Raw genomic sequence first — 24,949 nt, 5'->3', positions numbered from 1 at the left:
CTCCCTGGAAAAGTGAACTAGCAGCCTGAGCCAAAATCAACCCGTATCTCACCTACCGCGGTCTCCCAAGTCGCCAGTCAAGCCCCAGGTCCCTGCAGCATTCCCACTCCAGCCACCAGCACCCTGCAAGGATCAGCATCCCAAAGAAGCTGGTTCCTCAAAATAATCCACTTGGCAGAACCAAGGAGCTGGTACACCTGATGGGGAGACATCACCGACCACACAACAGCTCAGCCCTTCCCTGGCCGCCCAAAATTGTAGCTACACAAAAAATCCTGTATAGCTTTAGGGGGTTAAGCGGTAGCACCAGGCAGGTACTGCTGCCACCTAACGGAAAGCTGGCTAAAAGAAACAATTGCACGTTATGTTGCCAGGCAGAGCACACAGATTTTTTTTTAGGGCTTTATCCAGCCTATCTGGTCAGATATTCTTTCATCGCACAGCACTCCTGCAAAAGAAAAAAATTAGGAACAATTTCTTCCCAGAAAGGGCTGTCGGACACTGGAACAGGCTGCCCAGGGCAGTGGTGGAGTCACCAGCCCTGGAGGGGTTTAAAAGGCACATAGATGAGGTTCTCAGCGACGCGGGTTAGTGCTGAAGTCAGGTTATGGTTGGACTCGATCCTGAGGGTCTCTTCCAACCAGTATGATTCTATGAAAATATAAAGCAAAGAGTGTATTCTCATTTGTAAGGCAGGTGGGACAGAGGGCCGAGCATGGTGACACCAGACACGTGGCTGAGCTCTCCAGGCCACCCCTGTCCTTCCCTGGAGTACCACGGGGACTTAGGAACAAAAGAAAAGCAGCCGGTAACTTTGAAGTTTAGTAAAATCATTTATATACACCGATGCGTAATATTTACAATATAATACTGATCCAAAATAAACTAACATATTGCAGGTAACACTGAAAAGGAGAAATGAAAATGTTTTACTCCACAGAAGTTGAACATGGCTTATGAGGACAGACTCAAGATTTCCAAAAAAACCAAACTTGAAGTAATGACAGCAAAACTTCGACATGTTGCTATTTCCAATCAAAAACTCTTTCGCCTAGTCAAGTTCTTCTAACTTTTTCATATATATAGCTTAAAATAATCAAGTCACAAGAGAAGTCAGATATACATAAAATTTTGAAAAGGTCAAATGATTTTGGAGATTTTTCTCTTAAATAAAATTCTAAAAAAAAAACCCTACAGAGCTTTCTCATATCCTTTTAGTGTTTGTACAAAGAATGTCTTCTTTGATCCCACACGACCCTTCCATCTCGAGATATTTACAATATTCACAGTCTTCTATAAACGATCAGTAGATTTATTACCAAGTAAAACCTTATATAATCAAGACAAGGCATCTTGCATTTATGTCAACTGAAAAAATTAAAAACACAGGAAGGAGAAAGTAAAATACTACTATAAAAATATGTAAGTCAACCCATTAAATTAATTTTGAAATCTAAAGCATAACTTAAATTTTTAAAGAGTAAAATAATCAGCTTTCTCATAGAAATAAAATCATTTGACCTTGAATCTTCAAATCTTAATCTGTCTCTCCCTACATCTGTTTTAGCTCAGGCCATTCTTATTTATCACACACAATAAATCTACAATAAATCCACAAAAAGCGGTTCCTTATTCACAGAAGCCTTTAGAAACTGGGCTTCCTTCCAGATACCAAAACACACCACAGTCAGTCGCAGACGTACCCACCTCACTGCCTGTAACAGCTGGAAATTATTCTGCCGTGGAAGGTGTTTGGATCCTATCAGTGGTATCTGCTGACCACACTCCATATGAACCATGAAAATAGATACAATCTGATCAATTTTTCTGCTCAAAAGTTCTGGCTACCAAGAAACTGGTCAAATTCTTTTTGCTCCTCAGAGGGCAGAGTTGCAAAGTGCTTTTGTGGGGAATTTTTTACACTCCCATTCAAACAAAGCTGATTTCCTTCTTTATTTCTCTACTTGCCACACTTAAAAGCTCCAGAACAATGAGATTTCACAGAAAAAACAACACATGGATTTCAAGTTAAAAAGGAAATTATCTCTTACATTTAAAGACTGCGTGGATGTTGACATGACCTAGAATTGAGGCCAAGGACAGAAATGCACATAATAGGGCCTGCAAACTTGCTGAGACTACTGAGAAATTACAGATACTCGTCTCTTGCTAAATCTCTAGCCATCATTGATACATGTCAGTGCACAAATACTCCATGTAGTGTCAGAGGTACAATTCTGGCTGAATCAAATCCTCCCTGTTCCCATCAGAGACGGTTACACAGGGATTGTGGTTCTCACTCTGCAATAAATCAGGCGTTGGAAAACTGTCGACAGGATTAAAAGAACGCTGACAAAGAATGGGAAATGAAATATCTCCTTCATGTAGAAAAACTAAGTCACTGCTTATAAAATTCTATAGAAAGAGTCAAGACATTGGTTTGCCACCCAAGCTAAAAGTTGCAAGGAAGTCTGGTATAGAAAAAAGACAAAAAAAGAACAAGGCTGGACTGCAATAAGAGTAAATTGGGAGATGCATGGCTCAGGTTTGTAAATGTAAACCCAAAATTAATGAGCTATGAAATATAACAATAATGTTCAAGAGTCTTTACTAATAGCCCTGAATTGGCACTTCAGTCTGCAGACCGAACTCATTCAACGTCTGCACAGATTTAGTACCAAAATATCTCTATAAAAAGCCTTCGACTAGTCTCAAAAGAAAGAAAAGCATCAGAAGGTAGAAAACTAGAAATATGTACAGATTTTTTTCATTTGTTCGTTTAATTAAAATTTTTAAAAAAGCAGGTTTCGGAGCCAATGTTCCAGACTAGTGTAAGAATGTGCCCTGGGCAGCCTCACGGTGCAGGCAGCAGCAGGACGCATCCACGGAGCAGCTCCACATCATTCGCTCCCCAGAAGGAGCTCGAAGGCATCAGAGATGAGGAGCTCAAACTCCAGAGGGTGACACAGAAGCATCACCGGTGGATTGACACAGCAGTACTGTGACCCTTGCCAGGATGATCTCTTTCCAACAAGAGGACAAGGTTGAAACCAAGTGTCAGATCTTCTAGAAAGGAAAGAGTAGAGCACATGGGTGGAAAACACACAACTGCTGATCTGGGGCTAACACAAATGAATCCCCAGCTTCTTGTCCATAGAAGATTTCACCATGAAAATAAAAATAACTTATACATAAGTAACTAGAATGTTCTTCTGTTCTGCTGTTGAACAGTATGATTAAAAGAGGAGTCTTATGCTGAATGGCCAGTTCGGCCTTAAAAAAGGTCTGAGGAAGATTGTGAAGAAGAAAGAAGAACTAAGCCTTAAGGAAGGTCCAAAGAAAATGGGGAAAAACAAAAATCAAAGAGGGCTACTGATCAGAACTGAAAAACACAGCAAGCACATGGACTCAGGTGGCTTTGGCAAGGCCATCTGTGGCTCTCGGGTCACCTAGCGAAACAGGCGGCTAATTAGTTGCCTCTACATAGACTCAGAATTCAGGCGCAACGGGTAGCTCGGAAGTTTGTTTCACTTGCTTCAAGTACTTACTGAGCAGGGTGTTGGGAAACTGTCTCGTTAACATACACAGTCATTGCAGCTGGCTGTATGTATAGCAGATGGAAGGCAGCTTCTGCAACTGGTTATTAAGAAAAAAAACGGTCTTTAACCATATAATTTGCCCCGTCTGGGGGACTCATGATTGACAGTACATAAGTGATCATATATACCTCAAGGAACTGAGTTTTAAAAAAATATTACAGTACCAATGATTTTTTTTGTATCTACAACTATACAGCATTTTCAAGCAGTATGGAAATTTAATGAAATAATTATGATTTATTAATTTACATAAAAATACTTTTTACAGTTAAAGAATAAATCTTAAATGGTAAAAAAAATAAGATTAAGAAGCTCCAGCTATTGAGAGTCATGGGAGTTTGTCTGCTCTTCGATAACTTGTTTTACTATTTCTGCCAGTTTTAGTCGATCCACTTTATCTGTGAATCCTCTGCCTGGAAAGAGAAGAACAGGGAGTCAGAGCTGGTGCCGGGCACACGGAGGAAAGCAATCCCAGCTGGAGCCGTATGCACAAAACAACGCTTCACACACAAACGCAGGACATTTGCAAGTGAATCAAAGTGAGTTTTCATCTCTAGTTGTTGAGCTGACATAGATGAGGGCAGCAGGCTCTAGCAGAACAAGGGTCATGACCAGCTGAAAGGAAACCAGCTCAAAACAACTAAAGCTGTTTCTAGAGAGATGATCTGTCTGTGCTGTTCTGGTCCTACACAACTTGGCACCTTTGAAAACTCTACCCCAAACCACAAGTAGAAGTTTTAAAGCAGAACTTTCAACCTCATGTCTAGAACACCCATGATGGTAGATGGGCTAAAACAGTGTCAAAACCTAAATCAGCCTGACACAAATTCAACAAATTTGTTTCTATTTCCATACAAGGTCATCGTTTCCCCCCCTTCACCTGCCATTAGCACCATTCTCCATGGAAGAGAAAGTTCCTCACCGTTCCAGCTGAAGCTCTGAAGAGTGTCTCGCAGCAACTTACACTCTCGATTATACTTCCACGCCTCCTGCATCACTTCATTCAGCTTCTCATCTTCATTCTCTCCTGTTTAGGAGAACAAAGATAAACAGGAGGTTTGTCATTCTGCCTCACAGCAATGTTCAGAGATTCAGTTAACAGTGCGTGCGGTTATTCCTCGTGGCCTCACGCAGACTAGGAAATCAGTTTGAAAGCAGATACTCCTGTTTGAAAGTGATTTTGACAGCTCTGCATGTCACTGTTGGCACTAACATTAGGCAGGCAGCAAAATTACAGTCCACAGATAACACTTTTCTCTTGAGACTAACTAGGACAAGAGGAATTTTGTTTATCCGTCCTCACCACTGACACAGACTGACCCTGCAGTACAGTAAAAAGTCAGTGTCTTGCATGTTTAGGAATATAACTTTCTTAAAAGTGGCAACCTTTACCAGCCTGGGGTAGAATGCACTGAGCAATCACATCTCTGAGCTTTTCCAGAGCCACGTTGGAATCGTTACTTCCATTCTCAGGGTCATGGATATAAACACCGTCCTTAGGCTTCGTGCTGCAGAAGAACAAGGAGGAAACAATTACAATTTGAATGCAACTCAAGTCTGTTGCTCGTTGCATAACTGCACCAGCGTAACGCTCTTGTTCACTCTCTGGGAAGCTGGGAATGGGAACTGGATTTAGCATTCATTACAATGTCTGCACTATGAGACCACTTAAAATATGAAGAAAAATACAGATTTCTTTAAATCAGTTCAGGTAACGGTAATCCTAAAATGCATTATCCTATTTTTCAGACAGGAAACTCAAACAGAGAGACATTACCTGACCTTTTCAGTAAAAAACTTCAGGATCAGAAAAAAAATATTGGAATTCTTTCTCCCTGTTTGCCCTACATTACTCAATATGTGACCCATCTTCTTATAACCTGTTCTACTACCTATATAGTATCATAACATCATGCAATGTCTTTCCCACCCTCACCAGCATCTCTTGGGAAGCACAACAAATTGTGCAAGTATTTCTTGACTCCAACTACCCACTTCAGCATGAAGAGTGTGTCAATCAAAGCAGAAATTCAGAAGTGTGGTGACAATTGAATGAACTCGTAACATGCTTAAAGTGATTTTCCTGCAGCACGGCTGTCTATCTTTGAGAAACAGCTTTAGAGTTACCCCAATAATTTCCTTTTGCGCAGGATTGGGTTGTTGACGGAGTGAAGGGGTTTGAGACTGACTTTGAGGTCTTGGATTCTCATGTTCGCAAGCTGTTCCGCATGAGCCTGCTGTATCCCTGCAACCATCGCCTGGAATGAAAACAGTTTCCCTTGATGTTTTAAATAGCTTCTTTGTAAGTTAAAGAACAATATATGGACAATGTTAACCATGGACAAAAAACCCAAAAAGATGCATCAAATCATGTTTATTTCAGAGATGCATGACAAAAATCAGGTTTGCATTATGCAAGACATGGCTAGAATTACAGTCCTTGACTGTGGGACAATATATCCCAACCTCACAGGGGCTGAACAGGACAAAGGATCATCTTTGCTTTTCATGTTCACAAGCTTGAGGGTGCTGAGTGAACTCCTCTTTGAGTAGAGTTTAAAGGAAGCATGAAGGGCTATTCATTTGGTGCTAATTAATGAAGCCATAGCTGTAGTCAGGTATAAAACATAGGAAAAAAGAGAAAAGACCTGCAGAAGAGTACTCAGGCACATTTACTGCTGTACTCTGGTCTCTACTTTTTAGCACATGGCTTCTCTTCACCACCAAATCTTGGAGCATCTTCTCCAAGCCCAAATATCAAACTGTTTCAATTTTCTTACAAAGATCTCAAGCTCTAATTAAGGCAGAAGAGGAGCTCTTTGTCTGCATAACACCACCCAAACCACCCAGGAGCTCCCCAGCTCCTCTATGCAACATTCTTCATAAAACAAAACGTTGTTTAGACCTTGTCCATCATCAGCTGGGCAGAGGGCAGGATGTTATCAAGTGCCTCAGTGGAGTTGAGCCAGGGATGGTCCAGGACACCTTCAATAGTCAGTCGTTCCTCGGGTTTGACCTTCAGCAGCCTGGAAGAGGAATCCAGCAGTCCGTAAAGACATCTTTGTGGATTTAAAACGTGCTGCTCTGTCTGGGATCAGCGCACTTAGCAATCTCTAAGCATTAAAGGGGCCAAAAAGAAACTCCTCCTAACACCTGAAACACCGAGCTGACCCCCAAATCAGTCTTTCTATTAGCCCCCCCGACCCTCACTGCGGTGATGTTTTAATGCTATCACAGCTCTTTCAGTTATATTCAGCAACTCAGCACACAGAAAGGCACCAAAGGCCATTTTAGTAACACTTGCGTTCTGCTGAACTCTACATTCACATCCTCCCAGACGGGAAATTATCTTCCAGGTGAGCTGGAAATGATCCAGATTGACACTGTCTGAAAATGCACATCTAGAGCTCATTCACATAGTAGTCTATGCTCATCCCAAGGACTCTGGGCATGGGGAAGCAAAGCAAACTTTCTAGTTTGGAAACCTGTTTGCTGAATTAACTGCTTTCACCATGCAACACCCCAGCTCTTCTCCCCCTGCAAAAGCCTCCAGTAAGGGACACTTTGGCAGGTTACAGCACCTCAAAATAAGAAGGAACTTTATTCTGAGATCTCTGAAAACTCCATGGAAATAAATTTTACTAGAATAAAACCCTGGAAAGAGATTTTACAGGTAAACTCATGTTCTCAGGATAAACGCAACTATTTAATAAAGAAGTAAAATTTCATACAGAGTAATGACAAGTTATCCCCAGGTGTCTAAATTAGAAACAGAATGACTTGATTCGCTTGTCACATTTTCTTGGACAACACTCTAAATCAGCTTCCTGGCTGCAAAGCAGAATCACTTAATGTACCAAGGAAGTGGAAATAACTTTTACAAAATGTCAGCAGGACCACAGGCTAGCTCAGAAATTCCACTTGCAAGGCCATGCTGCCAAGAAGGTTTTAAGTTCAGTTTTGATCCCAGACCCAAGACATGTGCATTCCTTTTCCACAGGTGTTTGGAGTCCTATCCTATTATCAAGCACTCCAGCTCATAAAGCTCGAGGTCAGAAATCAACTTGACATGCTTGAAAGGAAACAGCTGCTTGAATGCAAAAATATGACCTTCAGAAGCAAGACTTCCTGTCAATAGCAGTCTCCATAAATAAAATGTAAGCTTATCCAGAATTATGAAAAGCCTAAACGTATTCCTGCACCATAAACACAGGTTCAGACCCACCGGCTGGAAAAGACAAGCAGGGGAGTCCTGAAAACATTAGTGAGAGAATTAAGTGAACTCAATCCAAGTAATGACATTCTGTGAGCTGAGTTTCATGGCCATTTTAAAAGACAATGAAACCCATTGACTGTGGAGCTCCTGAGTGAGAATAAAGAGTTGACCTTGGTATAAATGGAAGTTCCACTGCAACGTAATGTGCAGTTTAATTGGTGAAAGGTTGTAGGCTCTCCTGCACCGCTATGAACAGGTTTGGCACCCTTTCCAAACAACGTTAAGTCCTTGGAGATTTTACAGGACAGAGGAGGCAGTGAGAGTTTAAAATTATTTAACTGATTTTTTTTCTATTTATGTTGCTTTTATCCTTCTGGTTCCTCTGGTGATACACACAAAGGCAGTTAAGTCCCTCTCACATTTTAAAAAATAAGAGAGGTCAAGACCTAATCAGTGCCACATTCTTGCTTTCAAACAGGACCACGGGATCACAGCCTTTGAAACATTTGCGACTGGGAGCTGTGCATTGCCTGAAAAGCAGTTTCCATTAGTATTTAGAATAAAACACCAATGCAAAACCTTATTTCATAGTCTGACTGCTTGTGACAGATCTTAACCTCCCTTTCCATGCCCTTCTCTTGACTCCTTTTGGACCATACATTGTGTGCACGAGGTTTTAAGGGACAGATCTACCAGATCCTATTACACCTCCTAAATGCCCCCTGATTTTAAACATTATCGTAGGAGACATGTGCATAGAGAGCACTTGCAGATGGGGCAGCTGTTTGTCGATACTGCTCTGAAGCGAACTAGTGTACCCACTCCCCATAAAGACTAAACGCACAATGTACTCTGCAGCTTCAGAGACAGGAGACATCAAAAATGGAACACAATAGTTGGGAGGAAAACAAAAGAGGGAAAGAAATGTATTTACCAGACTTCAATTGTGCTAAATAGGATAGAAAATTTGTCAGCTGTATGTGCTGCAGACAATTCCCCCCGCCTTTGGAAAAATAAGCCCTTTGTGATTGATAATGCACTTTCAAGTAATTGTTCCGATTTCTCAATATAAGCAAAGAGCAATACAACAGTTTCCTCAACTGACTCACTTTCGCACAATGTCTTTCGCCATTTCTGAGATCTGGCTCCACTCTTCCTCTGGAAATTCAAAACTTCCTGTCATGATCTTTTTCCGCATGTCCTTTGGAATTGTCCGACTATGGTGTTTGGAGTAAAACGGAGGGTATCCACACAGCATCACGTAAATAATGACACCCAGGGACCACAAGTCACAGCTCTGAAAGCAAGGAAATGATCACTTTGGGGCACAATTTGCAGCAAGTAGTGGTGTAGCTATGTTAAAAGTTCTACGTGATTCCCTGAGAAAATAGAAACACAGCTCAGCCTCTTCCTAAAGGTCCGTCTGAGGACCCTCACGGGTAAATACAGCAAATACATAAGCACAAGATAACTCCACACTGCCAAGCTAAACTACTTTCAGTACCCAAAAGTAACTTGTTTACAGAAAGCGCTCCTGTAACTCTGCTGTGCAATGGTGAGTTGTCTGGAAACAGCCAGTGCGTTGGTGAGGTGAGCAAGCCACACATTTATTACATCTCTCGGGATATTTCAATCTTAGTCACTCAGTATCAGAACATAAAACAGAATACAGTCATTTTTTTTAGAATGCAAGACTAAAAAAAGAAACACCAAACAAATGAACTAGCAGAGATACTTAATCAGAGATGTCTAATGAATACGCTGAAAGGCGGGGCGATGGAGAAGCTTCAGAAAGCCAGGAGCAGCGTTTCAGGTCTGCGCACACTGTGCTCCCTCCTGCCCTGGCACCAGCGTTGCTGCTGATGTGACACACAACAAGTTCATCCAGGAGGTGGATCCAGCCAAAAACCAGCTCAGTAAAGCAGCTGAAAGCCAGATTTATTTCCCAGTTGGAGCACAGGGTGTTCACACAACACAGACACAACTTGTGAAGAAGGACTGTAACAGCCCAGACTCCAATACAAGTGACCGACCATATCCTTAAGGACACAGCTCTGCTATCTCCTGGCCATAGCACAGTGCAGCCCCGGGCTGGTAGGACCTCAATCGTTTCTTTTTAATAACCTGATTTCCAGCACTATCAGTCCTCGGGGTTTCTGCCAGCACAAGGACGGACAGGAACACACGGCCACGTGTAAGCAGAAGCCTGAGCTTCAGCCAGGTCCAGCTGACTGTGGAAAGATGCTCAAGGGCAGATTGGGGGAACTGGAGAGGTTCTGCACTGGGTTTCTACCACCAGAAATGTGCACAGCTGCTACCTAAAGCAACCTCCACACCACCCCATCTGCCCCAGGCTGTACATTCCACTCCCTGCTCCAGGACAGCACCAGCATTCATGAAGCTGCATGGACAAAATCAGAGAAAATTCCTGACACCAAAGCTGTTGTTAGTTTGTTTTTGACTGGATGGACACCGACCTGGAAAGGGGCCCCTCAAAGGTGAGACTGTTTCATTCTGGAAGGAACACACATCAGCTCATCCTGATCATCCACAGCTTTTGGCTTCTACAAAAGATGTGGATTCTGATACTAGAACAAATTCCAGGGATTTAGCCCACGTAGGTACGCTTTTCAGCAAGCTGGTTAAGCCACTCTCAGATGGTTCTAGAAGTCTAAATTTCTATTTAGGTACCCAAATTCTCACCATTTTCCCAGTGATTGCAGATTATTTCTAATGAAATCAATGTGACTTCAGGCATGTAAGTAGGAAACAGGTTTCTAAACTCTTTGTGGACATGGTTCCCAGATTCTGTTTCTCAGGAGTCAATCCTCTCCAGCCATGATATCCACACTTAGAGTTGATCCAACACACACATAGCTTAATAAAAACACTCAGGGAATGAAATATATATCTTTTTTCCTTCAGTTTAAATGTGCTGCTGATCATGAAGGTGGATCACAGGCTCTGAATCGCTGCGGAAGGACAGGGGACCTGGGAGTTCATCACAGGCTATTTTGGGGAATCGGGCATGTGCCAGATGCTGCTTTTGCAGTGAGTCACACTTGGCAGGGTGAGGATAGTTAGTGCCACCATGGCTGAGAGCAGTTCGGAGTGACCGATCAGCTCTTTAAACGAAACATGAAAAAGAAATCACTGTTTCACAGTGTAAATCCCAGCAGAATGAGGCAGCTGAACCTTGCCAGTTAACTCTAGCTGGTATCTGTTTTCAAGGTTCTTCTGTTCTGTAGAAGAATATGACGCATATTTTGCTTCAGTTGCCATGGCCAAGGCTCTTTGTTCATTAGAAGAACAAAAGAGCTGCTAAACTGTTACCAACATGAACAACCACTTCTAGGTGGCTCTGGAACTGCATCTACCCTCTTCCAACTAAAGAGGGAAGTCCCTTGGAGAGGAAATCTGCTTCAGCCCACAGAAGTGGAGCTCTTGAGAGACTTTCCGAATTTATAAAAAAGAACCTTCCCTGTGACTGGGGTTCACACAAAAGAAGGCAGAAGAAGTTCTGTAGTGAAAAGCCTGTCCGCACCTGTCTGAGAACTCTTTCTATGAGAAGTGTCTGGCTTCAATCACCAAGCAGTTTCTCCAGGATGGAGAGGGGAGAATCATAACTCTGCCCATCTTTGGTCTCGCTCTCTCTAGAAGGCTACTAAAACATAACACTATATATCAAACTACCCCTCTAGCATGTGGTGCGTTAAACACCCATCCTGGAAGCTGGAAGAAGTGCAGATACTTAGCACTGCAATCAGAAAACAGTTAACTTTTGTCAAAATTAACACCCTGAAAGAAAAACCTTGAGTAGTGCAAACACTGCTAAGCCAGTAGGAGACAGGAATGCTGATACGGAGGAAGATGTTTTGGAATGATGAAAAAGACAACTCTCCAGGACACTTTCTGTGGACACTTTACAAGACTCTTGCAGCAGTTGTTATTGCCATGGTTTACTGCTACAGACAATGCAATATTGGTCATTTTGCAGAAGATCCCCAATACAGACAAGGTACCACCGCAGCTGCCTCAACAACAGAGCCTAAGAAGTACTTCGCGCACCCAGAAACTCCAGCTGGCACAGACTAAATGATTCCTTCCAACCAGTCTCTTGTGGAAGTCAAAGAACTTCCCACAGGGTCACACTCCAGTAGAATCATTCTGCTCTCTCCAAAACCTTTTTAATATTTAGTGCTCTTTTAACAACATTTGTACATTTTTCCTTTAATTAGAGGATCATTAATTAGGCTTGGACCAAGCATGCATTTCATTATTCGCTCCATCAAGAAGAATGCAGAGCCAGCAGCACCTTCTGGCGTGACACTTCTAAGTTAAGACAGCTACCTGCACAGATCATCATCTACTATTTTGCCAGTTCAACTGAACAAAACCTGGTCTGAACCTAAAAAGTTTAAGGAGAAATACCACTTTATACCTGCTCACTCTGTCACATCTTTTAAAAAAGCTGAAGGAACAATATTTTTCAGGTATACAGCCCCAGAGATCTTTACAGCTGAAAATCCCCATGTACACAAGAAAGCAACATGACATTTCCCTGCTGCTTTCAGCAGATCCTGCTTTGTACTTGGTGTGAGCTATCTGGCTCGTTATTAGATGTATTTCTGTCACAGAAATCAGAACAACTTTATTGCTTCTGGCCAGAAGTGTGTAATTTCAGGCCAATAAAGTTTATTGCCTTAGGTGATAAGCCATGTTTATAGACTACTGCTACAGCAGATATTATCCGGGCAGGGAGGGGGGGAAAACACTGTGCAAAGATATTGACGTGGGAGTTGTTTCATAGCTTACCTTGTTATAAGTGTAAGGTGTTGGAGAGGTGGGAATAATACCAGATTTTTCTTTCTGATGCCGCCTTTGTGCCTCTAATACCTGTTGTCATGAGAAGAAAAAGAACTAATGTAAAATACATCCTACTCGCAGGCACCACAACCAGCAATGCCTATGGCAAAGATGCCCAACGCTCTTCTGTAAGGTAGACTTATTTCAGTTACTGAAGACTCTGCTAAACTCAAACCGTTCTTCCTAACAAATACCAGAACTTTCTATGTGGGAAAATTTCAGCTAAAATATTTTGCTGCTTTGCAAGAAAATTCCAGTTTTGCCTGCACTGGGCTGTGACTGCACGGTATCACCTCTGCAACTGCTCTTCCCAGTCATTGAAGGCTGCTGACATGCCCAGTACTGCAATTAAATACCTACCTGCAGTTCTCTTTTCATTTTCTTCACAAAGCACAAAAGAGTACCACTACAAAACCAGCCTGTCCGTAATTATAGATTGTGTTTTAACGCCCGCTGACAAGGGACCAAGCCCAGGTGAAGGGGTCACCCCCCGGCACTGCCCCCTTTTTTGAGCAATTGCCTCCACAGAACCTTTTTGTTTCAGCACAGTTCTTTTTAATGTCATCTTGTATGAGCCTGAGCTGGAAGAAGGATTGTGAAACACAGATTTTTCCAAAACAACCAGTTAAAGGCCAATTGTCAAATCCCTGGAGTAGTTTCACCAGTGGGAGTCAGGCCTGGGAGGGTCAGGAGGCACCAGCAATAAGTCAGAGCTAAGAATCCAGTCTAAGAAATTTGCCTCACAAGCTCTGCTGTAATCAACAGATCACCGCAGCATTCCATCTTGAAAGGTGGCTACTACACAATTACTCAACATTCCTGTGCCCAGAAACCCTTAACAAGATAGCAAAGGCCTTTAAAATGACACGGTTATGGAGGCACAGGCAATAAAGAGCATTATCCCCATTTAGCATAGAACTGTAACCATTTGTTACCTGAGGTGCTACATAATATGGAGTGAACTGTGGTGTCATCAAGTCACCTTGGTCTACTTTGGCAAATCCAAAGTCACACAATTTAACGGGTGCATCCTAAAACAAGGAAGAGAGGTTTCATTACAAAATCTCATTGTATCAGCTTTTCTAATACACTCTTCTCACCACAGAGCTATTTTACACAATTCAGCAGTAAACAAAGAATTCCAAGTGTTTATCTTACCAGAGAGTTATCCTTGAAGAGGAGATTCTCGGGCTTGAGGTCTCTGTGTGCAATGTTTAATGAGTGGCAATGCTGCAAAGCCAAAGCTATCTGAAAAAGGGCACAATAAATCAACTACAATTACACAACTCCCCTTTAGCCTCAACAGTTACACCAGCTTTAGAAAGGACACTGCCAACACAGCTTAGATCCTGAACATTTTCACTCCATTTGGGTATAATTCTGAGTTTAGAAAAGCCAGGTCATACTGCGCGATAGTGCAAGGAAGGAAATGCACCAAACTTTTCAGTTTGCATTTCACTCAAAGCAAACAGAAAATAGAGGTTAAGTTGTACTGAGCTTCCCAACCATTTTAGTTTGGCTAAATCAGGGCAGTATTACCCCCTCAAAGTGAAACAGGTCATGACAGTGTCCTTTCACACATTGTGCCTGGCCTGCAAGGTCACTAAACCCGCTTGCACACCCTCCGGCAATCACATGCTGTTTAACAGTCAACACCATGTTCTTGCTTTAGTATTTCCTTAAACATTTTATTGCATTTGTTACTAACTTAGAAGTGAACATTCAGGCAGTTCTATTCCATAATTCTTCACGTTGCTCTCTGCAATTTATCCATTTCATCTGTTACTACACAGAAATGTATGACTTGATCCTTTCAAAGAGCTTCCTGGTGGTGTTTAGAAACCTGTAACCCAGTCATGAAAGCTCTGCGGGTCGTACATTTCAAAGTACAATTCATTTATAGAAACAAAAGTAAGGTAAAGCCACGTGCCCCTTATTTAGAAATATTCCTATCGGCTTCTGTAGGATCCCACCCAAATACAGGGCCCTGGGTGAAGCAGAGAGTCCTTAGAACTCTGCAAATTACTGCAACAAGAGAACTTCAGAGGTAACTTAGCTCAGAAACAAACATAAACACATTCTCAAATAAAGTGAGGTAGCTTTGTCACAAGGTTTTAACTATTACTGGATAAAAGAACCTAAGACCCATAGTTCAAGACAGTGATGAAGAAGCATTAGACGAAATAATTAGACTTTAGCGTTGCCTTCAAATTTCATTTGTATAAACATTAAAGCAAAGAGTTACTTGGGAGACCCAAGTGTACATGAAGTCAGAATTCAATTCTATACTACATTTTTGCTATAGTTTCAAGGTATTTTTCCCAACACATTAATCCTGGAGGCTACCTTGCATTGTCAAAATCCAAAGGACAGGGAAATCAACTCTCAAGAATAATTCTGTACTTCCACCTAATGCCTTTGTAGGATGAAGCCAAAAAGGCAGCAGCACAATCACCATTTATTCAGAAACAAGTCAAAGCACAGGACAGAAAAGTAAGATGAAATAATCTGTCCCTCTTTTCTGCCTCAGTACCAAACATCATCTCCCCAGCTTAGGGGAAAGAACGTGACTGGGATGTAGATACAGTCATAAAGTCTAGTAATAAATACCGTGGAGACTCTAAAACACAATGTTCAAGAGAGAGTCAGCTAGAGAAATGGAGAGGGGAAAAATGACATCAGAACAAACAGCACAGAAAACATGCACTATAGCAGTATGTTACTCTTGTTATCTTCCGTGATAGGCACGGCTTCCGTAAAACCCAACACAGACCCCAGCTCAAAAAACAAGGGCCCAGGACACAGGTCTGTTGTCTGCTTCCCCGTGAAAGCGGTGACAGAAACGCCAAGTTTGTGTCACGGCCACGAGCGATTCTCAAACCGGAGCTCAGGAGCCACGCGGGGCCTGGGGGAGCCCGTGGGCTGTTGGGTCCAACACTTACAGAACAACACTGAGGGATATGGCAGGAAGGTTGTGCAAGAAACGAGCATTTTGGTGAAATGTTCTGGAGACCAGGTTAGGAAAACCATCACTAAGGACAGCAGAGACACCAGGGTCCCAACCCAGAACTAGCCCACACCTTCAATTCTTTGCTTCTGTTAAAACTTTGGCATTGTCAGGTTATATATAACAAAGCAGGCAATGATCATCAGATCAGAACTGAGGATTATTTTAGCTTCCTTTTTTCCCACCGCCCCCACCCCAAGAAATTGTTAAATACTTGAGCCATCACCATTCATGGATTTGCTTATACATGTGTGTCAACTTGCCTGCTTTGTTACTTGGCTTGCTTGCTTCTCAGTAAAGTGCCGGTGCTGGCTGATTCTGTGAAATAGCTCTCCCCCTTCCATCATCTCCATTACAATTAGGAGCCGAGCCCTGTTCAAAAGCATTTCATTTTGTTATATTGAAAATAATTAAAAAAAAAAATTACAGAATTGCTAAGCTAATAATGCATACTTCACATCTACTGATGCAGGCCAAAAGAGAGACATAAACCTGCTGCTTCTACAGTTCTTCTCGCTATTTTGGTTCCGTAATTCTGCCTTTAAGCACGTAAATTGCAGGATTTTCTGGCTCCCAGCACAACCTGACTCGCTGATTGTCAGCAAGAAACCAACAGTTTGCTCTTCGTGTTGGGCTCCCGCAGCTGGAGCAAACGCCACGGACGTGTCTACATGGATGCACCCAGACAGATCCATGCAAGTTCCACCCACGCCTTCCCCCAAGGAGCCAGTTTGGACCTGGAAGCTGTTCAGGCACATCGAGGTCTCACTCTGCCCTCAAAGAACAACACAACAGGTAGAGTCTTGCATTAAACCCATCTGCGCCCAGCCCTGCAGACACGCCAGGCACTGAAGAGCTTCATGGAAACTTCGAAGCAAAAGGCTGAGGAATTATCTTTGATGCTTTTGGGTCTGGATACTCCACCATAGCTCCTTATTTTAACGTCCAGTTTTATTGACATAATTATGAAGGGCAACAAATAGGAAGTGTGGAGACCAGGACCACTGGATCCTCAAGAAACCAACTTCTAGTTCTTCTCGCCACACAACAAAGTCAGATACATCAGAGACTACGACAGGTCTCAGCTCTTTAGTTTTCCCAGCTCCGTTTTTTTTTCTCAACTAATGTCTTCTAATTGCATAATGTTTTTATCCCAAGTGGTACCAATATACAAAAAATAACATCTGCTTCATGTTTGGTGTGTTCATTTTAAGCAGGACAACGTATTGAGAATGTACAGGGCAGAACCTAGTACTTTTAGAAACAATTCTCTCTCTTTTTTAAAATGAAGACTGACACTCCATTTCCCAGTGGCTCACAGGCATCACCATCATGTAAAAGAATCCCTCTTAGGATTCTAGGCAGCAACAAAACTCACAGCTCCAGTCCTGCTTTAATAGTGCTTTGGAAGCAGAAGGAGGCTCAAAGGTTACAATTCAACCTAAGCAACTAAAGCAATATCAAAGCAGGACAGAAGCTGATGAACTCTCACAGACAATGCGGGCATCACAGACCGAATCCATGAAAAACCTAAGAAATCAAGGCGTATTCAAAACCAATAGTGAAGGACACAAATTCATTTAAATATGCAAAGATCTGGGCATTGATTGTGGAAAAAGCAAACATTGCTTAGTCTGAAGTATAAATATCATATCTGGAACACTCTATAAATATTAATTTTGGTCACATTGTGATTAAAAACAAAAGGCAAACACCACTATACCTTGGACTAAACATGGAAAGCAAGCTGTGGGAGTGAATCACCCTATGTAACCTTACCTTGGGCTGGACTCATGTGGGAACTGCACACTGTTAGCATAAACTTCAATAATTTGAACAATATTTGGATGTGTTGCACACATCATGTGCAGACGTACCTTGAAGAGAAGGGAAGAAACGTTACTGTACACGGTGACACAGACTTGACCCTCTGCCCTCAATGCTACGGGGCACATGAGCCCATGTGCTGCCAGTCCCACCCAATTCAACATTATTCAAAGCAAAAGAAGCCCCTAAAACTGTTTGTACGAGTGACAAACAGCCATTACACTTCTTGGAACAAGCACAACAAAAAGATCACACATTGTCATTCTAGACCACAGAGTCCAACCCTGTAGAGTTCCAGAAAAAGCCCAAACTTTTATTTTCTTTTCAGTAAGTTTAAAGCTAGAACTAGTTTTAAACTAACAATAGAGGTATGATTGAAACTGCAAATTAATGAATAAAACTTGAAAATCCGTAATCCAGCTCCTTTTATAGCCTCAAAGTCCAGCAGTCACAACACACAAAACCTCGTCTCCTGTTCCAACATTCTGAAGCAGGAATTTTCCCCAGTTTAAAGCTACCTGGAGTGCTAAATCTAGCCAAGGCTCAATATTCTTATATTTCCCTAGGAATTTTAAATGAGAATTTGCTCAGCAACAAGGAATGGGAGCTGCCCAAATCTTGAGGACAATTAATACATATTCAGTTTTCATGACAACTGCCCATCATTCTCAAGAGTTTGGTACCTTGGCAGCTCCCAGCAGCCACAGTAAGTCACAAACTGTATCCCTGAGCTTATTTAGTTTCCCGCACACAGCTAAACCCCCACCTTTTAGAGTGCAACTTGAAGCATTCTTGGCAATTCTTAGAGTAGCGACATCCAAGAGTGTGAGATATAGAAACCACAACAGCTCTAAACTATTCCTGTTATGTTACACGGGACATAGGGAGAGCAGTAGCTTTAAAATGCAGCTCTATAAATTCCACTTGTACATATATAGCTCATACCTAGAGCAAACCCCAGTTTCACCCACCACCTCATCCTCTGGGAACCAAGCACAGCAGGGCCAGAGGATCAAACCCAAGGAATCTTGCACAGCAAGATCTGCAGAAAACTTTGAGTTTCTTTTCTTTTAAACCATTGCAACGATCCACCAAAAGGGCGAGAGTTTGTGGTACATCACAAGGCAGACAGTATAAACAGGAACTGTACCTCATTTCTAGCTTTTGGGCGATCGAGAAGAATTTTCAGTGCAAAGCGTTCTTGAGAAGATTTTTTCACGCAGACTCTGGTATTACAGCAACAAAATTATTCAGTCAGCAAGAAAGTTAAAGAGACACTTCAAGCAACTGATCTGTAGTTAGGAGTTTGCTCTCCATATGGGAATTAAGCGGAATCCCGGCAATGTGGAATATACAGGGCGTCTGTCACCACATCCCAGATTGAAAACCTCACTTCTCAGCCTTCCACAACAATCAAATACGTTACACAGGAACACCGCACACTAAGTTATATTTTCAGCAATGCAGAAAAAGTACAGAGCACTGCGTAACTGCAGACAAGCAGAAGACACTCCAGACATTCAGCCTGATGAGACATTTTTGATGAAAAAACCCAAAGCACACAGTGGCAGCCTGAACATCCCCAAGGGAGGGTGTAGTCTGCAATAAATAAAGCGCTTCTGAATGGAAATCCTTGTTTTAGCAAGGCCACCAACTGCGCCACACACTTTTTTTCCCCTCTTTCCCCCATTTAACACTAACAATTGAACTGCATGAGAGGGAAGGGCCCACATATTTACAGGCAGTTAAAAGAATGAAAAACAAAGGGACATTTTGGTAAAGCTCAGAGGCAACACAGCAACAGAAAATGGACGAGGAGAAACCAGTTGCCTGGACAGGAAGATAAATGGCAAAAGACAAGCCCTGGAACAGAGAGGCACAGACATTTGTTTTCCAGCGCTTGTGCGCAAATTTCCGCTCGCAAAAGCCACGAGTTCTTGTTGAAAAGGGAATATATGTTTTGCTTTACAGAAAGCATCCAGTTCCAAATCCACGCTGGGTGCACCTGGTTTGAGCCGCAGAGCTCGGGGCACTCGCTGCTTCGGCCTCACATGGTGATGTGAATAAATAGCCGGTAAAAATAGCAAACGGGCGCAGGGTGCTGATGTGCGACGACACCGCGGACGGGAGCAGCGACCTTTGCACCGCGCTGACACCGCGACCAAAAGGACAAAGGTGTTTGAGCAGAATTTTCTGCCGCCACCATTTCACAAACGACTCCTGTTCCCGCTTTGCTTCGGGAATACGGCAGCAAGACGGGACAACGCGGAGAGGCGAGGGGAGCTTCTATTTCAAACCTATCCCATAAAAGACAATATTTCACTCATGCATCAGCTACGAGCCGCATGGAATAGAAGCATTTACTTATGAAGAAAGTCTTCCACATATCACATCGCAATTAAAACACACACTCACTTCCCCACAGCTAACGAAACAGGCCGAGATTACGCACAAATCCGCAGGTTTTAGGTCTTACCTAACAGGACCGCTGATCCCAGCTCCCAGCTTCTGCGTCCAGTTAATGTTGTACTCCTCTAAAATGGAGGTTTCCTGTTCAAGAAGGAGCAAAGGGGAAAGGAAAGGGAGTAAAAACAAAAGAATAAATTACTACATCCCTAGAAAAACAATAAAAAGACAAAACACAGCAGATCTGATCTGCAAGATACTTGAGGAAGAGTCTGCTTTGGAGTTTTGCTTCACCTGGATAAATATAAATGCTCACATAATAACACATCTCAGTTTAAAATTATTTCTGTGCAGCTGAGCCTGCTCACCCTGGCATTCTGAAACAGGATTACTGAGAACAGTAAATGGGATCTTGCACTTTTAATACAGAAAGAGTATCAAGGGCACTTTTCCCCTGCCTGGACTCAAATCCGGCTTTCCACCCAGAAATGGTCAATCGCAACTGGATACAAAGGCCCAGTTACAACATTATTATGGACTTATTGGTCAATACAGTGCAGAGGAAAATTATTTTGCTGCTTTCTTGGGGTTTTCAAACCTTTGGGATCATTCTACTGTAAATTAAACACTGCATGACTTGTTTTCGCCTGTCTGATAATGAACCAGGCTCACATTTATAATCCTTATAATCCAAATCTCTGCAGAGTTTGGCTTTGTTAGGACACAGCCTGGGCAAAGTCGTGCTTAAACATGTCACGAGGTGGGATGTAAATGTCGCAGCATTTTGATTAACGCCGCTGCCGTGTGCCGTCACACCGAGGGCGATCTAACCGAGGGCTGAAGGGTGGAAATGCTGTGAGCAAACACAAGGCAAAGCAATACACAGCAAAAAAATCTGTCCTTTTTAATGAAACTGTTCGGGAATACCTTTCAAAAAGTCACGCTTTGGATAACAAAAGGAAGGGGGAGCTTAAGCAAGAGGGTAAAATAACTCCCAAATGTACTGAAAACAAACGGCAGAGTCCAGCACTTGCAAAGCGACTTTATCCTGGTCAGATCTTCCCCTTCTGTTAACTCCAATTCCAAATGTGTGGCATTTTGTGCTACAAACGATGAGAAAACTGAGAAGGCTTGTGCTCCCAGCTACAGGAAACACCTGTCCCCAACGCAGGATCGTCAGCCGCTGCTGCAGCGATCGTGGATTTAATGCTATTGCCTGGCTGGAGACAGAGCTTGGACCACAGGGACGGAAAACAAAGCCAGGGAGGAAAACTGATGTTTAAGGCAAGATTTGAAGGGAATAGAGAGTGCAGAAGACAGCTGTGAAAGGAAATAATCACTTTTAACAGGGTCTGGAGTGGGTATTGCATAAATCATAATGACTAGTGTGAAAGGTGTAAAGGGAAAATTAAAGTTAACTGGGGGTTTTATGAAGGGTTTTAAAAGAAAGGGGAAGGAAAGTGTAGAAGATCACACAAGGTTTGTTGCTTTCAAGCAGAAGCACAGAGAAACTTTCTTAGCAATTCAACTAACATTAATTTCACTTGTGAAAAGCACGTCAGGGAAAAGCTGACTTCATTTTCCTGATATTCAGACACAGAGAATTGAGGGCATCACAGGTGGAATGCAAACACAATTTGAGAAGAGCATTAGTGAGCAGAGAAAGGGCTCCTGTGGCCTGGGGAGCACTTCTGCAGCTTGTGCTTTCCAGATCACACCGTGCTTACGTTTTGAAAAAAGTCAAACCACTGAACTGGAGAAGCAAATGCCAAAGTACTTTGCAGCAACATAGTGATTAAGCAATAACAACTTTTCGTTACTTTTTACAGAGCTTTGAAGTCTGCTGCTGCTGGTCCAACACCAAAGAAAGGCCTTGCCTGCCCCAAAACTCCACTAACCTGCCCCAAAACTTCACCTTGCAACTGCACGGGTTGGTCTAAAACCAGAAACTGTCTCCACAGACAAGCCCAGTCTTGACTGAAGAGTTTCTGCTGCCTCTGCCGCTTCTGCAACAGCAGCGAGACAACTCGCTTCACTCCGGCTGAACGTGTAGAGGAAAATCTGATTAGGAACTGGAAAGTCTGTGATCTACAAATCACATGAAGTGAGAATAAGATTTGATCATTCTCAACTCTTGAAGGACAAGTTCGACTACAAATAGGTCCATTTTTAATTAAAAAAAAAGACCTCTTTCATATTCTGCATATTTGCCATTGTTTTAAATAAAGAGCCAACACTTTTGCTTTCTGCACTTTTACTTGGATTCCATCTTCATTCCAAAGCAGCCTTACAACTTAGAAATAAAAATGAATAATCTAATGATCAAGAAACTATTCACCATTTCCTAATGAGTTGAAATAGAGTATTTCAGAACTTTGATGTCCATCAATGTACAGAATCGCCTACACCTCCTTCAGGCACAGGAGCTCCAAATCTGCACCAAGACTATGTAGCTGCAAATCAACCTGAGTTCATAACATTCAAACGACGTGAAATGTTCTATAATAAACGTACAGATATAAAAGCGCCCTCTGAAAATATCAAAATTGCTGTAAGTTTAAATGCTGGTCGTGTGTTTGATATAAGTACAAATGAAAGTCTGGTCACTCTCGACACTAATTTCCAGCAGGCAAGGGGAATAAAGTAATTTGAAATGTATTCTGTTACAACCAAATTCACACCAATGTTGAGTTATCTTCAACAGCACAAGCTCAGGGTACTCAGACAATGCTCTGAGCATCCTCCCATGCAGAGTCAGCAATCTGGGATGCTCAAAGCCTGGAAACACCGGACTCTGAGATTTCTCCTCACTTGATCTCCAGCGAGCTGCTCTCAGGCAGCATTTGGGGCTGCCCAGGCACCTCTCAGTTCGCACCAACGGGAAAAGGCTTAAAATAAGGTACTTTAAAAATAACGCACACTCCCTACAGCCAATTAAACAGACACAGGCTGCTGCTTGGACAAACTCCACGTATTCAACAAGCGAAACAGCAAATTCTGGTGTAACTCCACCTCCGCTGCTCCACGCAGCCTTTCCACTTCGGGTAGTTCGCCCTAAACAGCGATCACTATCTAGAGTCACAGACCTTAAAGCCGCAGCCACAGGTGAAAAAGCAATAGAACCTGAACAATAACCAAGTATTTGAGAAGCAGAGAAGTCAGCAAAATATACAGAAGTACTAAATTATGTTTTAGATTCACAAAAAGTGAAAAGATTTGCCCGTAATCTGTTCTCGGTCAGAACCTCCATAAACCAAGAGGGGTTGGAGGCAGGTACAGGACTGTTCCTACACTTACACAACTACTTCAGGGTTTTGGTTTTGTTTTATACCCTAAAGAGCTCTGTGTAGGTCTTTACCTTCACATGAATTACCCCACAAATACTTGAAAAACCTTATTTCAAAAGCCATCTGGCCAGCTACTTCACCCATGCTGTGCCAAGACTGATGCCAAAGCAGGAGACAGTGTACGATTTCAACACTTGATCTCGTAGTTTAATTAGTCTGGGTTGTCTAAACACGGTGCTTACATGTCCTTCTCCTTTGGGCTTTTTTAGTTCCAAAGGCAAGACTCATGTATTTTAAATCAATCCAGATTTCAACAACACAAAACTGTGTTGCTGCTTCTCTTGCATTGATTTTTGTCCCCAGTGAGCTCTGTAAAGGCAAATCCCACTGTGGCAGCCAGGAGGGCAAAAGTAAGGTGGCAAATGCCAATACATGAGGTCTTGTTAACTACATCCTTAAGGAATACTTTCACTTATCTTATTAAAATAAGCATTTATGAAGGTGTCCAGAAACTGCAAGAGCAAATGCTTCGCACAAGGTAAAGAGCCTGCAGAGACTCTTTAAAATATAGCGTTATCATCGCTTTATCTCAAAAGGGTTTCCCCGGCTTCTTCGGGAAATCCGCTCAGCCAGGTCACAGAAGGATTCACGGGGAAGCACTAAACTCACACACTGATTCTCACCGTGGAAAACAAAAAAAGAAATCCTGAATCTGTTCAGCTCCTCGGCCGCCACTCGAACACAAACATCCCACGCACCAGATTTGTTTTCATGACAGATCCCAAGAGGAACCGGGAGCTGGGCTGAGGCGATGGCATTGCCTCCGCAGCCAGAACTGCTGCGAGGGACAGACCCGGTTCCCGGCACCCCCGGCTCTGCTCCCGCAGCCTCAGCGTCTCCACACGGATCCCCCGCGGCCGGATCCCGCCTCAGCTCCCGTTTCCCTGCCCGGTGTCCGCCAGCGCCTCAAGAGACGGAGGGACCGGGACCCGCCGGGGCTGCCCCCCTCCCCGAGCGCCGGTGCCCCCGCCTACCTTGATCGTCTTGTCCATCTCGGGCTCCTCCGACATCCTCCCGCGGGGCCACGGGCGGGGGGAGGGGGAGCCGCCGGGCCGTCCCCAGCGAGGGACAGCGGGGCTGTAGGGGCCGAGGGCCGGCAAGGCAGGAGGAAGGGCGGGACGGAGGCGGCGAGGGCGGCGGCGGGGCCGGCCCGGGGGCGCTGGGCCTCGTCAGGCAACGGGCAGCCCCGGAGGAGCCTTTGTGCCGCCGCCGCACCGCCTCATCCCCGGCCGGGCGGGCCGGGGGGGCGCCGAGACCCCGCGCGGAGGCGGGAGAGCGCAGCGGGAAGGGCGCGGACGGGCCCGGAGCCGCCGCTCAGCCCGGGAGACGACGCCGCCGAAGCGCCGCCGCCGCCCGGGAGCCAGACATTGCCGGCACCCTGCGCCGGGCACACCCGCCTGCCGGCGCCGCCCTCCGCGGCGATATCGCCCCCGCCGCGCCTCGCGCGGGAGATCGACCCAGCCCTCCGCCTCCTTCCCGGTCACACCGAGGAATTTTAGGAGCTTCCGCCACGGCGCTGGAGCGGTTTACAGGCAGTAGCCACCGCCCTAAAAAGCGCGACGCCGGCATCAAGGCCCCCGCGGGGCCTTCGAGGCTCCTGGCGCCTTCTAATGACGTAGCGACACGAGGCGTGGCTGTGATCCTCAAAGGGGCGGGGCGAAGGGAGAGCGAGAAACAGGGA

General features: G+C 43.7%; 1 protein-coding gene across 6 annotated transcripts; it reads right to left on the bottom strand.

Annotated features, from left to right (window-relative positions):
* Nucleotides 1-819: 819 nt before the first annotated feature.
* Nucleotides 820-24,801, bottom strand: MAPKAPK5 (MAPK activated protein kinase 5). Of its 6 annotated transcripts, XM_080355262.1 has the most exons (15): nt 24,243-24,801; nt 19,992-20,065; nt 19,521-19,812; nt 18,666-18,741; nt 17,468-17,565; nt 15,948-16,060; nt 13,840-13,925; nt 13,617-13,712; nt 12,631-12,711; nt 8,925-9,112; nt 6,505-6,625; nt 5,727-5,857; nt 4,986-5,107; nt 4,522-4,626; nt 820-4,012 (listed from the first exon to the last, which is right to left on the bottom strand). In XM_080355262.1, the coding sequence occupies exons 5-15, from the start codon at nt 17,551-17,553 to the stop codon at nt 3,918-3,920; spliced, it is 1,224 nt and encodes a 407-aa protein (XP_080211388.1). In that variant the 5' UTR covers nt 17,554-17,565; nt 18,666-18,741; nt 19,521-19,812; nt 19,992-20,065; nt 24,243-24,801; the 3' UTR covers nt 820-3,917. The 6 variants fall into 6 exon arrangements, with proteins under 6 accessions (XP_080211388.1, XP_080211386.1, XP_080211387.1 ...); XM_080355260.1 differs by lacking the exon at nt 19,521-19,812; XM_080355261.1 differs by lacking the exon at nt 19,521-19,812 and having other exon boundaries at nt 4,992-5,107.
* Nucleotides 24,802-24,949: the final 148 nt, after the last annotated feature.

The sequence above is a fragment of the Nesoenas mayeri genome (assembly GCF_963082525.1).
Source record: "Nesoenas mayeri genome assembly, chromosome: 17".
Taxonomy (NCBI): Eukaryota; Metazoa; Chordata; class Aves; order Columbiformes; family Columbidae; genus Nesoenas; species Nesoenas mayeri.
Note: the sequence above shows the minus strand (reverse complement) of the source record. Positions and strands in the feature narration are given on the sequence as shown.